The 16727-nt window shown below is 42.7% G+C and overlaps 2 protein-coding genes across 2 annotated transcripts; both read left to right on the plus strand.

Moving 5' to 3' along the window:
• Positions 1-624: 624 nt before the first annotated feature.
• On the plus strand, positions 625-8050 carry hspa4l (heat shock protein 4 like; the record flags this gene model as incomplete). The annotated part of the gene is made up of 19 exons (XM_083906823.1): positions 625-731; positions 2406-2463; positions 2581-2721; positions 2805-2927; positions 3014-3113; positions 3208-3341; positions 3418-3662; positions 3749-3825; positions 4269-4420; positions 4517-4626; positions 4779-4912; positions 5292-5488; positions 6160-6234; positions 6389-6532; positions 6923-7048; positions 7139-7246; positions 7431-7550; positions 7627-7788; positions 7874-8050. 19 exons carry the CDS (start codon positions 625-627, stop codon positions 8048-8050), a joined length of 2490 nt encoding a protein of 829 aa, XP_083762949.1.
• A 1433-nt stretch (positions 8051-9483) lies between these two features.
• Positions 9484-15460, plus strand: plk4 (polo-like kinase 4; the record flags this gene model as incomplete). The annotated part of the gene is made up of 15 exons (XM_083909912.1): positions 9484-9513; positions 10746-10841; positions 11123-11218; positions 11495-11609; positions 11698-12652; positions 12727-12803; positions 12879-13207; positions 13291-13395; positions 13702-13804; positions 13914-14063; positions 14154-14382; positions 14476-14578; positions 14873-15010; positions 15091-15197; positions 15327-15460. The coding sequence occupies 15 exons, from the start codon at positions 9484-9486 to the stop codon at positions 15436-15438; spliced, it is 2745 nt and encodes a 914-aa protein (XP_083766038.1). The 3' UTR covers positions 15439-15460.
• Between the last annotated feature and the right edge of the window lie 1267 nt (positions 15461-16727).

Below are 16727 nucleotides of genomic sequence, written 5' to 3' on the forward strand. Positions count from 1 at the left end.
GCTATGAAGTTTTTGAAGTTATGATAGAATATGACACTGTGCGTATCTGAAAAGTTAATTCAAGACTTACAAGACACATATAAAACATACATTTCATATACAAGCGGCCGTAGTATCTTGAGTAAATTGAGGGCAAAAGTGAACCCGTGCCGCTCGTGCAGTTCGTTACGCAGTCTACGGTCAGCTGCTTTTCCAGCGGGTTCTAGATTCTTCTGGTATTGATTAGTTTCCGCACCAATCACGAAAGGCCGGTGTGTGCGAGGAAGCCAATCAGAGACGCGAGGGGGCGGGACCAAGAAGCATCACTCTGTCAGAGCCGCTGGATGACGTTCGGGCAACTTCGCCTCGGACATCATCATCATCATCGTCACCGCTGCCGGGGATTTACTCTGAATGAGTTTGCTATAAACAGCTCGAGTTACATAACAGCTAGTAATTCAGTCAGTCCGCGCACTCTCGGCTCGCTGCCTCGTACACACACACATACTCTGAATTAACGTGTCACCCCAGAGTCCACGGCCATCTTTGTGTCAATAATCTCCTCGTACAGTAGGTGTCAGGTGCGGTCGACGCGGAGCAAGAACTTGGGGGAGGAGAAGTGACGAGCGGCTCAACGAGTCAGTCATGTCAGTGGTCGGCATTGACCTGGGTTTCCAAAACTGTTACATCGCTGTGGCCAGGAGCGGAGGCATCGAGACCGTTGCCAATGAATACAGTGACAGATGCACTCCGTGAGTATCGACACTGACAGCAGCAGCACCGGTGTGTTTGTGGTTTGGTCTGTGAGCTTGTTACGCAGTGATGGAACAGACAGAGGAGACAGGGATGATGATGATGTTGATGATGATGATGAGGCCTGTAATTACTGGGTCAAAAACATTTACCTTTTCTCCTGACAACTGCGCCTCAAAGTTGCACTCAAAGAAGTCAGGGTGTAATGTAGCACAAGTATTAGCACAACTTACTGGCTATTGTTTAATTTGAATTGCTGATGTGTGCGTGTGTTTTTTTTTTAAAGGTACAGTGTGTAGACTTTAGCAACATCTATTGGTGAAGTTGCATGTAGCAGCTCTGCTGAAGAACCAGGAGATTGTGTATTTATTGTTATGTCATTTTCAATTTTTCCATTAAATAATCAAATTATAACAGATAATGCAACTGATGTGCCGTATGTAGAGTTTATGGCCACACATCACAACTACAAGCGAGACTACATTACACACAATAACAATTGTCAAATGATAATAAACATACAACTTAATCAGTAAAATAATATAATATGATAAAGCTTGCTAAAACTTGCACTCGGTAGTACACTAAAACAAAGTCAAATAAACCAAATTTACCTAAAACGATGAATGTGGCAGCTCTGTTTCTCCTTTAGCTAGCACCTAACCTTTGCTGTAAGTCGTTTTGTTTCTGTTGTAAACAGTTGCAAGATTTAAGTGCACAGAAACATCTATCTATTATGGGGTGGGGATTATAGGGGACCTCATGATACGTGACGCATGGTCAGTGATATCAATAATATCACGATACAACGGTTCTGTGATAGTCAATCGATATATCGCGAGACTATCATATTGCGTGATACATCACAATATCTGTCTAACCGAAGAAAACAAAAGATTACATGGAGTACAGAGTGCATAAAGTCAATTTAATTTAATTTGTTAGTTTAAAGGTGCATTATGTAATAAATCTAAAGCAACTGGCCGTAAAATCCTCCTTATATGTCACAGAGACTCAGGAATAATGTTCATATAACAAACTGAACTCACCAGCAACAACAGTACAGACAAAATATTTGAATTAAAAAAAACATTTTGCAGACTGCAAATCAAGTTTATGTTTTGAAATCATGTTTTGGCATGTGGCGCCACCTACCGCCGTCTACCAATCATTGCAGTCAGTAGAGTCTCAGCTGCCGCGCAACCACGGGTTGCCAGTTACGTCAGAAAACGAAACCCAAAAGACCTCGGTATTTTGAATTTGAGTGTAGTAACCGTTTTTGGCCACATTCTTACATATGGCACCTTTAAATATTGATCTACATACCTATCATTATGTTACGTTACTGAGAAATGCGTGAGTTCAGATTGGGATATTTTCTCACTCAAGCTTGAAGGCCGTAGGGGAAGAAAATGTGCATTGCACCTTTAAGTGATGATGGATGATTTTTGTTGCAAGGTGAAGAGTGACGTGGGAAATGTATCCTTGCAGCCTGTGCGAATAAGAAACTCAATGTTTTGAGCAGGGAGAGCTTACTTTACAAGGTGAACTGTACCACTTCACTGTCCTAGTTTTTGTGGCTCTTCCTCAGATTTGTCATTCCGTCACAGTTGTCTGTTACAGGACTATTACTGTTGTAAGCCCTCCTCATTTTCCTCATGTCTTCCATCAAGGGCTTGTGTATCGCTGGCCTCCAAAAACCGCATGATTGGAAATGCGGCAAAGAGTCAAGTAAGCAGCTCGTCTCATTTCTGTAATAAAAGCAACCTTGCCTGTTGGAATGAGAATTCACTCACCGCGAGTCAGTCTCTCATTGAGGTGACAAAATGTATCTTCGTATTTTCACAGATTATCATAAACTTCAAAAATACAGTCCACGGATTCAAAAAGTTCCACGGCAGAGCATTTGATGACCCATTTGTTCAAGTGGAAAAGCCCAAACTGCCTTACAGCTTACATAAACTGGCCAATGGAAACACAGGGATTAAGGTATAGCATGTTTGTTTTCTGACAGTGATCGTTTTTCTGCGGTCATGGCTCACCTTAGATGCTGACCGTTATCCTGTTTGCAGGTGCGTTATCTGGATGAGGAAAAAGTGTTCACGGTTGAGCAGATCACAGGGATGCTCCTCACCAAGCTGAAGGAGACGTCGGAGAGCGCGCTGAAGAAGCCGGTGGTGGACTGTGTCATCTCTGTGAGTGATGGAGGACGGAAAGAGGGTCAACGTTATTCAACAAAGCGGCTCAGTGAAACATTTGATCTGTGCTCTGCTTTACACAGGTCCCGAGTTTCTTCACAGATGCGGAGAGACGGTCGGTGTTTGACGCGACTCAGATCGCGGGGCTGAACTGTTTACGGCTAATCAACGACACCACTGCGGGTCAGTGTTTTTGGTTAAATCGTAAAAAAGGAAACGTGTCATAATCGTAAACCTCAGCACTTTTAATTGTTTTTTAAAAATCTTTTATGAAAAGTGGCTTTGGCGTACGGGATCTACAAACAGGACCTTCCTACACCAGAAGAACGTCCTAGAAATGTGGTGTTTGTGGACATGGGACATTCATCCCTCCAGGTCTCAATCACAGCCTTCAACAAAGGCAAACTCAAGGTTAGCATCTCAATGTTTTCCTCTTAAATCCATCAGTTTGTCTACAACCTTGACGCTAATCTGTGTGCTCTGTCAGGTCCTCGCCACAGCCTTTGACCCCTACCTCGGTGGGCGCTGTTTCGACGAGGCCTTGGTCGATTACTTCTGCGAAGAGTTTAAGGGCAAGTACAAGCTGAACGTGAGGGACAAATCAAGAGCGATGCTGCAGCTCCAGCAGGAGTGCGAGAAACTGAAGAAGCTCATGAGCGCTAACTCCTCGGACTTGCCCCTCAACATAGAGTGTCTCATGAATGACATTGATGTCTCCGGCAGGATGAACAAGTACGGAAAAGTTTTCTCTTCTAAACGTCCGCGTTCATCCTTTGTGTTCACTTTGCAGCTAATTTTCCTCACTTGTAAACCTACAGGTGCCATTTTGAAGAAATATGCGCTCAATACCTGATGAGGGTCGAAATGCCACTGAAAGCAGTTCTTGAGCAATCAAGTAAGTTTCTCAGATTTGCTTATTATTAGATTTTTTATTTATTCGTAAAGCCTGCCGCACACTAGAGGATTTTCAAATCTGACACGATTTTAAAAAACGTGGGAGACCACAGAAGCAACTTTGTAACCGATTTTCAACGTTTTTGATCCTGAGAAGATCCAGTCAAGAGCTGTTCAGTCGTAGACATAAAACATTTTTAATACTTTGAAATCGGGAAGACTGGTTTGTACGATGTTGTTAAAATCCTGTATGTTAACCCGTCATGCTGCTATCCTGTAGCGAAAAGACATGTGTTTTCATGCTGTTTTTGGCCAGATAAACCAGCCTAAAATCAGAAGACACCAATGATTGGGCCAGATGGGGGGGGGGGAATTGTTGACAATTATCCTCTAGTGTGGCTTAATATACAATGAAAGAATCAGCTAAGTCTTGTTGTGTTGCAGAGCTGAGCCGAGATGACATCTATGCAGTAGAGGTAGTCGGAGGAGCAACGAGAATGCCAGCCATCAAAGAGAGGATTGCCAAGTTCTTTGGCAAAGACATAAGTACCACGCTCAATGCAGACGAAGCTGTAGCACGAGGCTGTGCCCTGCAGGTATGATTAATACTCCTCGACACTAAAGCGACTAATGTGTGCTTCTTTGCACTGCAGTGTAATAAACGTGTGTGCGCTTATTGCACGCGTGTGCAGTGTGCAATTTTGTCCCCAGCATTTAAGGTGCGCGAGTTCTCCATCACCGACGTGGTTCCCTTTCCTATTACTCTTCGCTGGAAGTCGCCAACGGACGGGGAGGGACTGGGGTAAAGACATATGTGTTTTCATGCAGTAGTAATTCCTGTACTAAGAAGAAAAACTAGGTCACCTCGCTTGATGATACAGTATTTGCTGATCATGTGGACCTTCTACAGCCTGACTTTGCTTTTTATTTTGCTACATCATTTTTTTTTTACAGAGAGTGTGAGGTGTTCAGTAAGAACCACGTGGCTCCATTTTCCAAAGTAATCACCTTCCACAAGAAGGAGCCCTTTGACCTTGAAGCCTTCTACAGCAGCCCTGCAAATCTCCCGTACCCTGATCAAAGAATTGGTACTGGTTTCTTTCCCGCAAGTGACTCTGACTACTGCTCCTTAAGCCTGTGCATAATTTCCAGAGTTTAGGATGGATCATTATGATGATATCTGTCTTTTAATTCCAAATATCAGCCTGAGAGTTAACCTGTGCAAATGTGTGTTTTTCTGGGTGGCCCGTTGTGGCTTAGTCCCTTAGGGATCTAAAGCCATGACAGTACTTAGTGTTCTTAGTACAGATGGCTCCTGTTTGTGAATATAAACGTGTTAGGGGCGTGCACTCTCAGGTTGGGTTTCAATTCGTAATTTGCCATCAACAGCCCCTCTGTCTGTCTGTCTGTCTGTCTGTCTGTCTGTTAGTGGGCTAACATGCTGTTTTTGTCTTCCATCATTGCCAGGATGTTTTTCAGTGCAGAACGTGGTTCCTCAACCGGACGGCGACAGTTCTAAAGTCAAGGTCAAAGTGCGCGTCAACGTCCACGGCATCTTCAGCGTGTCGAGCGCGGCTCTGATCGAGAAGCAGAAGGGAGAAGGAGAGGACATGCAAATCGACTGTGAGCCTATGGTGCAGAATGACGGCAGAGCAGAGGATCAGGTATTCACATATTTATGCTGCGTTCCAGAACCCATCCAAACAAATGGGATGTGGGACTTATCCTACCTGAATGGTACTAGCTCCTACTTCAAAGCGTTCCAGAAATTGAAGTCGAATGTTAGAAAACATGGACGATCACGGCGCTTTAGATTTATGTTTGAAGAGGCATTTTGACTGTCAGCAATTCAGTCTACTTACATAAACAAGCAAGCCGTATATGTAAAAGCGATACATATAACGTCATGAGTATACTTTTACCGTAGCCCTACATATCTTCATGCTAACAGATAACAACAACCGCACACCTAATTTCACGCCATAACATGAAAAACAAGTTGTGATAAAATTGTTGTGTCTAAAATAACTCAACTCATAAGTTTAAAGCCTATTCATGTGACTCCATGGGAGCCGCCATTATTCTCCAACGTCATTTTGGTGAAGTCGGGGTAGGTCGATCAGCCCAGACAGCGAGTAGGAGGTCCCACTTCGACAGGCATTCCAGTGCACTTTTTCCCGTTGGAGGTAGGATAAGTCCCACGTCCAACTGGTTTGGATGGGCTCTGGAACGCAGCATTATACTTGTGTATTTGTATTATGTCATTTGTATCACATGTGCTATTTACAAGTAACCTGGTTGAAATAAAACATTATCTAAATGTATGTTGTCTCAGACCAAAATGCAGGTGGACCAGGAAGGCCAAAGCCAGGGGGAACAACAGAATGAGGAAAACAGCTCCAGCTGTAAGGTCAGTGGGCCTTTTTTATTATTATTATTTTCATTTTTAAATAAAGACAATAACATAATAGGATCCTGCGATTCCCTGTTTGTATCAGACAGTGTGGAAAGTTGTTTTGCAGTAGATGTAACAGTGGAATTGGCGTTCTGTTTTCTCCATGCAGGACGGTGCTTCTGGGGAAAAGCAGGACACAGCAGCAGGGGGGAGCAAGACCAAAGTCAAAGTGAAGAGTATTGATTTGCCCATCGCAGGCAGAACCATTCGACAGCTCGACAGCGACGTTCTTAACAACTTTGTGGAGTATGAAGTAAGTGCTGTTTGGCTGGTGTTTGGGAAAAGCTGAGTCATGGTCTAATTGAAATGCTGACCAGGAACAGGAATTCAAGCTTGATATATGCTGTGCGCTACAATTGTTATTTCATTCTTGCACTGGTAACTGGTCTAATGTGTGCTTTTTCAGAAATATCCTGTTACATATGCTAGAAATTATGTTCCTGGACTTAGTTAACAGAATGAAAATGTGACTGTTTTAGATCTCAAAACCTTTTGGCACATGCTAGTTAAAATAAAATAGATCATTTGACCTGTATATGATCTATTTATCAAGTGGAACCCTGGTGTAGACTTCAACACACTTTGTTATTTTTGTGATTGTAACCATTTGTTTTATTTTCATGTGTCCTTTCCCCCATCACAGCGTCAGATGATTATACAGGACAAACTGGTGAAAGAGCTAAACGATGCTAAAAATGCTGTGGAGGAATATGTGTACGACCTGCGCGACAAACTTTGTGGCATCTATGAAAAGTATATCACGGAGGATGTAAGTGCACGAGTTAGTCACCCTGATGTAATCACTGCTAGTACGTATATGATGAATAAATGCACCGTGTTTTTTGGCACTTGATTACAGGACAGTAATCGGGTGACACTGATGCTGGAGGACACGGAGAACTGGCTGTACGAGGAAGGGGAGGACCAACCCAAACAAGTCTATGAGGAGAAGCTCGATGCACTCAAGGTTACTTTTCATATGTTTCATATGAGATTTTGCACACTACTAGCAGAAGCTCGATCAAATACTTGGCTCTACTGAGGCTAAGGATGCTTTAACACCAAAAACATGGGCCTAAGTTTGCTTGTGGGTCTAGAAAATGCATCTAAGTGTCAATAATCATCATCAAAAACTCTGTACTGGTTTCCAGAGGTTGGGTCAACCCATTCAGGATCGGCACAGAGAGCACGGGGACAGGCCGAGAGCTTTTGAGGAGCTGGGGAAGAAACTGCAACTCTACATTAAGTTTATAGACTCCTATAGACAGAAGGTAAGTACCGTTTTTGTAATATGCTGCCTTGTAATAAAACTATGTCTTACACATGTCATCATTTCTTTCCCCCCAGGATGAGCGATACCTCCATTTGAATGCAGAGGAAATTAGCTCTGTGGAGAAGTGTGTGACCGAGAGCATGGGCTGGATGAACAACAGGATGAACGCACAGAACAAACTCACGATAACTCAAGATCCTGTGGTTAGAGTAGCAGACATCATTGCCAAAATACAGGTATGTGATTAAATGCAATCAGTGGTTTCAATAGAAATGATGAGATCTGATGACATGCTTACATTTACCCCGTAACTCTCACCAGGAACTGGATGGAGTATGCAACACAGTGATTAACAGACCTAAGCCCACAGTGGAGGAACCAGCTGAAGCCAACGACCGAGACATCGGAGCTCATAATGGCCCGAAAGCAGATGGGAAGGGAGATGCAAAGGGAAGCCAGCAGACAAAGCCTGGAACAAAAGAGATGGATTTGGAATAAGATCAGTGTCTGAGACATGAACTCTGCCACCATCACTGCATTTACCACCACTGATCGTGTAGACAGTAGAAACATTGGCACCTGGGACCATTTCTCAACCCTCACCAGCTGCGTTTGTGGATTTGTTTTTCCATGCCCCCCCCCCCCCCCGGCTATTTTTTTTGTTTTCACCCTTACCTCCTTATGTGTGACACTAGTGTGCTTTTACCTCTCAAAGGTTTGAAATACTTAAATAAATTAAAGAATGATGCAATAGATTAAAAACTGTGACCTGGAAGTGAAACTCTTTTCTGTACACTGTGTTTGCGGTCGAGAATCAGCAGTAAATCATCTCACTTATTAAATAATAATAAGTGCTAGTCAAAATAGTTGCTACTGTGGAAATAGTTTGTGTGCAAATTATATACATTTGCATTGAATGAGTGTGAACTGATGTCCTTGTTTAGAAAATGTAAATACTATTTTAGTAAAGCAAAGCAGACAACATTCCCAGATTTAGATGCGCCAAATCTTTGTTTTCATTGTTTTCATATTTCAAGAATTAAAAGATGCCAAAATAATACATTTATCTATGAGACATTATTTGATCATATGCTCAGGGTCTAATAGAAGGACTAAAATGGAAAATATTCTACATCAAATTAAGATGAAACATAGGCTATTGTTACAATTATAATAATAAAAAAAACCCATTAATTTAGCCTTAATGAAAATAAAACATTTTAATTCAATACATATGAAGGACAGACTGTAAATGTAAATTCAAAACAAAACAAACAGGAATTAAAGGCTTTTGGACAATGCTTGGGTCTCATTTCATTTTAAAAGTGATGAATACTGGGTTTCAACGGAGGAGGATTCGGGCCAGTTCTGGTAATCCTGTTTCCCCCAAAAAATCATATATGGGCCCCTAATCCCCTTCCATAGTTAAAAAAAATAATAAAAAATTACATGAAACATTTCCATATTAAATGAGACACATTAATAGTATTTCCATCTTAGTCCCACATAAAATGTCAATACATATATACATGTATAAATATATATTTATATATGTATATGTATTTATATATATATATATATATATATATATATATATATATATATACATACGTATATATATATGTAATATAATATATGTACATATTATATTACATTGCTATTATTTTCTTATTCACCCATGAGTAAATCCAACAGTCTGAACACTCTAAAGGGGCGTGGTGTGTTGTAGTTGTTGTCATGTGACGTTGCAGCCGTGACGTAGGCAGGGGAGTAACGGGCGGATATTTTCAAAATGGAAGAAATTGCAAAGTTTTGGAGGGGAACGCAACCAAAACAATCCTTCGCCCTCTGAGGGCTCCCGCACCGATCGCTGCGGGTCGAGGGGCAATATTACACTCCCGCATGAATCTGCACGCAGAAAAACAGACACCATGAGTGTTTCTATCGGAGATAAAATCGAGGTGAGTTGTTTTTGTTGGGCTAACGCCCACATGCTAACTTCAAACCAGTAAGCTAGCGGAGCTGTAAGTTAATATTACAAAATAAGGCCAGTGTATTAATGGGAAATTAATCTCACAGTAAAATTGCGTTTCCCTCCGCATTGACACTGAACAAAATCACCCCGTTTGTGATTCACTAACGTGGAACAAAACGCCATTTAAATCGCTCATATCGCGAGTCTTACCGTATCTTGCGCGACAGCTCGTTTCATGTCTCGAAAATCGGTCGGTCTTCAATGAAACATTTATTATTACCGCAAGATAACAACTAGTTATTATTATCAGTGTATTCACGTTTATTTTCAGGACAATTGGGCGAATTAAAGTCGCGTAATAAGTTATCAGCGCGTTACAAGCGCATTACATGTGTGTAATGTTATGGGGCGGAACGATGAAGCGTAATCAGGCGCAATGAGTGCTGAGTTTTAAGACGGACAGTAAAATCTGGTTACACCAGTGTTGTCCTATTACGGGATATTTTGAAACGTAGATCAATGTTCCCACTAAATGTCTCGTGGACATCTCTTGTCGTGTCCACTTCCACCTGTCCAAAAATCAAAACAGAAACCCTAATGTGGCGGATACTTTAAACTATGTTTAATAATTATATTATCATCATTGCAGCTATAACAGTGAGTTTATTAGTAGTTATATCGCTGTGTGTTATTGTGTCTGGGTGTGTAACCTTATCCCTTCTCTCTCGGGACAAACAGTGTTGTGTCTCGGCAGCACATCAGTCTGTTGTTAATCCCCAACATGCTGCTTGGAAACGGCTACAAGTGGCCGTGGTTAGCGGGAGGAAAGCCGGGATAATTGAGGGTTGTGGTTGGACATACGACAGCGTCAGGTGTTGGGGGTGTTTGTTTGACAGTTAACGTTTGTTGTGGGAGGATTTTGTCCTCCTGTGGAAAGTTCAGGGGGTCTGTGGCAGCCTGGTTTGCGTCATTATAACTGTACACCCAGCATGTCGCAGGCGACAGGGACGACGTTTGATCGAGTCCTCCACTATTTCTATCAAAACTTTTCAATCAAAAATGATGATTGCAAATCCTGCAGAGATGAGGAGGGGGCTTTATTTTATGCTCAGGAGCACAGGATAGAGGTATCCTGCTTTTTAAATAATCATGTCTGCTTTGGATTATATTTCTATATTTGCACAACTGAATATCCATTTTTTCTGTCTTTTTACACAGGACTTTAAGGTCCTCACACTCCTTGGCAAAGGCTCCTTTGCATGTGTTTATCGTGCAAAATCGGTGAACACTGGTTTGGAGGTTGCGATCAAAACGGTAAGAATCCCCTTCAATCACCATTTATGTTTTTAGTGAACAATACGAGTTAATTGTAGCATGCTTTAGCTGTAATGTAGACACCAGTGTGGACTGGGACTGTTGGGATTATTAGACCTTGTTTGCCTCCCATGGGATTATCGTGGTCCCTCGTCTCCTCACAAATGAAGTCGCGGTGGTTTTGGCGTCTTCGTGGGGAACAGATTGAACCAACGGGCGGCTGATCTGTGCCATATTTCACGCTGCAGGTGTATAATTATCTCCATTGTTCTCATCTGCAGATTGACAAAAAAGCAATGCACAAAGCTGGCATGGTCCAGCGAGTGACAAACGAGGTGGAGATTCACTGCCGATTGAAACATCCTTCAATTCTTGAGGTAACATTTGCTAGACATGACAAAGAGCTGTAAAATATACAATAAAAAATGATCTCAAAGACAACTGGATAGCTAATTTTAAGGAATTCAAACCAGCATGTTTACTGTGTCTGTGTTTAGTCATCAGCGTTGCGTTCAGGTTGTCATGGTTAGTTATTATGTACAGATTGAAGATTAACATTTGCTCTGTTTACTGTTGATACTCATCAGCAATTGTATATGTCCAACTGCTGGATATTTTAGTTTTAAATCCCATTTATTTTTCCTTTATTTAAGCTGTACAACTACTTTGAGGACAGCAACTATGTGTACTTGGTGGTGGAGATGTGCCACAATGGAGAGATGAGTCGGTACCTCAAAGAGCGGAAGATCTCTTTCTCTGAGGATGAAGGTCAGGCAGAACAATTTTACAAAGAAAGAGAAATACATTAAGTAAAATTCAGTCTCTAAAACCTTTGGTGTTTTTTTTTGTTCCTCAGCAAGACATTTCATGCATCAAATAGTGAAAGGAATGCTGTATCTACATACTCACGGCATCCTGCACCGAGACCTGACCTTGTCCAACCTTTTGCTGACCAGCAACATGAACATTAAGATCGCAGACTTTGGCTTGGCGACGCAGCTCAAACTCCCGAATGAAAAGCACTTCACCATGTGTGGAACACCCAACTACATCTCCCCAGAGGTGGCCACTCGCAGCGCTCACGGCCTGGAGTCAGATGTGTGGTCACTGGGGTGCATGTTCTATGCCTTCCTGACGGGGCGCCCTCCATTTGACACGGACACGGTCAAGCACACCTTGTCCAAAGTGGTTCTTGGGGAGTATGAGATGCCGACTCATGTTTCTTTAGAGGCTCAGGACCTGATCCATCAGCTGCTTCAGAGGGACCCTGCCCACAGGCCCAGTCTTTCAGCAGTGCTCGACCACCCGTTCATGACCCAGAGCCTGCTGGTCAGGACCAAGGACCTGGTGTTGGCGGATGACTGCTCCATGGACAGTGGCATCGCCACCATCTCCACGGCGTGTACCTCCTCCACTTCAGCCAGCAGCGGCAGCCGCCTCCAGAGGAGAGCCAGGCACGTGATTGGCCCCGCCCTTCCTAATCGCATGATGCCCATCCCAGGTCTTCCACGTCAACCTGCGAGCGCCTGTTATGAGGACGGAGATCAGTGGCAAACACAAGACAGATTTCACAGAGAGGGTAGGAGCAGGGCGGCTCACGGCGGAGAGACTGCACAGCCCAATTCTAGATACCTGAGGAGAGCTCAATCTTCAGAACGCTCTGGTTCCTGTGCGTCAGGACACGGGTCGAGTCATGAGCTGGGCAGGTGTCACTCAGAAGATGCGCTGACTGGTGTAGGAAGACCGGTCTTCTCCATGCCGTTTTCAGAACATGGAAGGCTCCCGTCTCCTCCTGTTAAACAGTCAGCAAAGTAAGTGAGCTCTCCATTTATCCGTTTATCCTTCTTTGCACATTTGAATATAGACTAACATATTTGTTTTTCAGTTCTGGGTATTCATTATCCACATCAAACCCCCAATTTCAAAACCTGGAGGGAGTCACTAACTGGCTGAATAACGACGGTAAATAAAAATATGATTGAACTTGATAAACAATTAGAAACCATCAGCTGATGAACGTCTTCTTTCCTCTCTCAGGCTCAGGACACAGAGCAGCAGACAGCAGCACACACAGCAGCTGCAGCAGCAGCAGCAGAGGACCTTTAGGGGTCCACAACTCCTGGACGGAGAAGCCCACAGGCCGCGGTGTGCCGCAACACAACCAGCACCACCTGCACCAGCTGTTTCCCTCCAATGCTGACTCGTACAGGGAGAACAAAGCCGGAGCGGATTTCCAGCCTCCTCACGGCAGAGAGTTAAAGCTTCCCTCAGGCACAGAGAAGGAGAAGAAGACCCTGAAAGACGTGGTTCCTCCTCTGTGTGCGTCCAGACTGAAGTCAATCAGACAAAAGACCAAAAACGCTGTTGTAAGATAAATTTTTTAACTTTTATTTTGAGTTATTTGTTAAGTGTCTCATGCATTTACATTTCATTTGCTTTTTTCATGCAGGTGAGCATCTTGGACACGGGCGAGGTTTGCATGGAGTTGTTAAAATGCATCAGTGGTCAAGAGAGAGTCAAAGAAGTGCTTCGGATTTCATGCGATGGTTCAATGGTGAGCTCAGTCTGAAGAAGAAACATTATTGTGTGTCAAATCTAATGCAATACAATGAATAAAATGCTTGAAAGTGTAACTGTACGTTGACTTTCTGGCTGAGTATTCATAGAATTATTTTGAAACAAGGCCTTTTTACTATTACAGAAGCACAATTTTGGTTGTTTTTAGCAAAACCATCTTTTGTAATGTATTTTTAAACAGTATAGGAGTACACACTATAAAATGGGCAGTGAAGGTGCTTGAAAAGTCTTGTCCTAGTTATTGTTATACTTATGTCATCTCTGTTTTCATCATGTCCTCTAGGTGACGATATACCAGCCTAACAATGGTAAGGGCTTCCCTGTCCTGGACTGTCCTCCTGCTCCTCCAGAGGACATTCTTATTTGCAGCTATGAGGATCTTCCAGGTAATTATTATGATTTTCCTCTCACTCCCAATACCACCAACTACTAGGAAAAATTATTATTACAATTAAAATTATTTTAATTATCGATATCTTTTTGTTGTTGTCACAGAAAAATACTGGAAGAAATACCAATACGCCTCCAAGTTTGTTCAGCTCGTGAAGTCCAAGACCCCAAAAGTGACCCTTTACACCAAGTACGCTAAGGTCATGCTCATGGAGAACTCTCCTAACGCAGACCTGGAGGTTTGCTTTTATGATGGTGAGTTTACTATGTGTTAGAATGATGTCGGAGACTCACCGAGTCGATGGACGGACGCGTGAAGCTTTCATGGAACGTTATTTTACGCAGGCGCAAAGACCCACAAGACGTCGGAGCTGGTGCGAGTGGTGGAGAAGAGCGGGAAGTCGTACACGGTGAAGGGGGAGGCCGGGCTGAGCGGCCTGAGCCCGGAGAGTCGGCTGTACGTGGAGATGTCTGATGAGGGCCACAGCATGTGTCTGTCACTAGAGGTCGCCATCGCAGCGGAGGAGCAGCGGAGCACCAAGAACGTCCCGTTCTTCCCCATCACCATTGGCAGGTGAGAGGAAGAGTCACATTGCTCGTCATGCGTTTTTCCTAATTGAATTTTGTGAGGCTAAGGGTTTGTTTTGTTTACATTAATCTCTCCTAGGCGACCCACCAACCCTGACTCCCCGTGCACGTCGTCCCTGCCGTCGCACCCAGCGGCTGTTGATGCTGCTTCACCTCCTCGTCCTCCACAGATCACTCCTTCAGTAAGTCACACACGAATGTGTACATTTAACTAATCTACATTAAGTAGGTTATTTTTGTACACTTATTATCAACATTATATTTATTATAATATAAAACTACTCTTTTAACTATATCGTTTTAATTTCTACATGTTATATTGGTTTTAGATGTGAGATCTGACTGTGTTTTGAGAAGTTCAGGTGTTCTGTAACCTTTACATTTAAATGATTTCCTCTACTTTTACTGTAAAATGTTAAATTTAGACGTTTTTTTTGTGATATTTATCTCTAATATTTAAAATATGTTTTTTTCAGATGATCTCCTACGATGGCTCTGATTTCACCACCGCAAGCTTGACTAAGAAAAGTTCTCCACTACGACAGGACCTGGTACAAAGCGCAGGAAAAGTGGTCAAGTCGATATTTGTGCCCAACGTCGGATGGGCGTCGCAGGTACGCGGCGATTTACATAAACGAAATTTCCCGTTTTTGTCTTTGTGGTTTTAAAGATCAGTTGTGTTTCGTTTGTGCAGCTCACGAGCGGGGAGGTGTGGGTGCAGTTCAACGACGGCTCTCAGCTGGTGGTCCAGGCGGGGGTTTCGTGCATCACCTACACATCTCCTGAGGGAAAAATCACCAGGTATGAAAATGTAAAAAAGGTGTAAATATAAATCAAAAATGAGAATACGTACTGTGAGAAGGATTGTTGCTCTTCAGCCAGTCAGTCAGTCAGTCAGTCGGTAGGTGACATCTCCACCTTCCTCCACAGGTACAAAGAGAACGAGAAGTTGCCGGAGCATGTGAAGGAGAAGCTCCACTGTCTCTCGACCATCCTCGGACTGTTGGCGAACCCGACAGCGCATCACAGACAACTTCGCTAACGTTGTGTGGACATTTAAAAAGAATACATCCCAGCATAGAACTGAAAATAGCATTAGTAACTGTAATGTTTTGTCTGGCGTCCTTGTAAATATCTGCATGTCTTTTTTTTACTTGTACAGAAGACTATGAAGATTATGAATATATATTTTTATTTTGTATACAATCAATTGGTCTACTTGGAAACGTTTATGTCCGTCTGTCTTTTTGTTGACTCCACTTCTATGAAATGTCTAATTCATAAATGCTCGAGCAATAAACCTCTAGTGGCTGGGTGAAGAATTGCAGTCTTTTACATTTCATAAAAAGGAAATTAAAGTATTTAGATTTAGATTCTTCATGGTAATGCAGAATTTCTAAATCGCCATTTCCTCTACAAATGATCAATTAAGCAAGCGCTCAATACAACATGGAGACAGATGATGTTTCACATGTTTATTTTGCCCTGTTTGTTTTGGCCATTTAATTAAAAAAAAGGGTCACAAAATTGTGGATTTCTCTCAATTACAGAACCGATACAAAACAATATACTGTACGGGATGTAAGCCGAGGCATATATACACGTACTGTACAAGACACCCAAGAAGTAAACATTCAGGAGGGAAACCGGGGTTAGGATTACAGGTCTGTGTTGAAAAAAATCAAGAATATGGATTAACCATTACTACCATTTATTTCCAATATAGAAGCACAGTTAGGAACACGAGATAGGACACAGTATAGTGGTGTACATCGATACCAGTCTTTCCAATTTGAAGTGGAGTGCATTCTCGACTTTCCCCCCACCCTTTTTCTGGGTGAAGAAACACCTAGATGAGGAGAAAAGGATGTGGAACTTTTCCCCCTGAGCCTGTCGCAATACATGGTGGAATTCATTTGTTTTCCCTTCAGGATACACTTTTAGTGTATGGAATTAAAATCCATGTCACACCCATGAAATGATGTGTAACTATATGATAGCTCATTGGTTTTCTTTTGTCCCGGAGAGATGCTGGTGAGATGGCCGCAGTGATCTTTTGTTGCGGGGTTGCAAAAGCGAGAGAACAGCCAGATACACAGCTGATACTGCGAGGAAATGAAAACTGCTCGGAGAAGCTCTCTGGGACAAGAGAAGATGAAAAGGCTCGGGGGAACGCGATAACCGCATGCACTGAGGGATGGTGGTTGTTCCCACTAGATGCTAGAGAGAGACAACAGCAACAACCACAGGTTCCTCTGTCCCTCGGAAAACCAGATTCAGCATTTTACTATTCCATACATAGTAAATGTCCACTGTTTGTTCAGAAACACA

This window comes from Microchirus variegatus (genome assembly GCF_963457635.1).
Source record: "Microchirus variegatus genome assembly, chromosome: 2".
NCBI lineage: Eukaryota > Metazoa > Chordata > Actinopteri > Pleuronectiformes > Soleidae > Microchirus > Microchirus variegatus.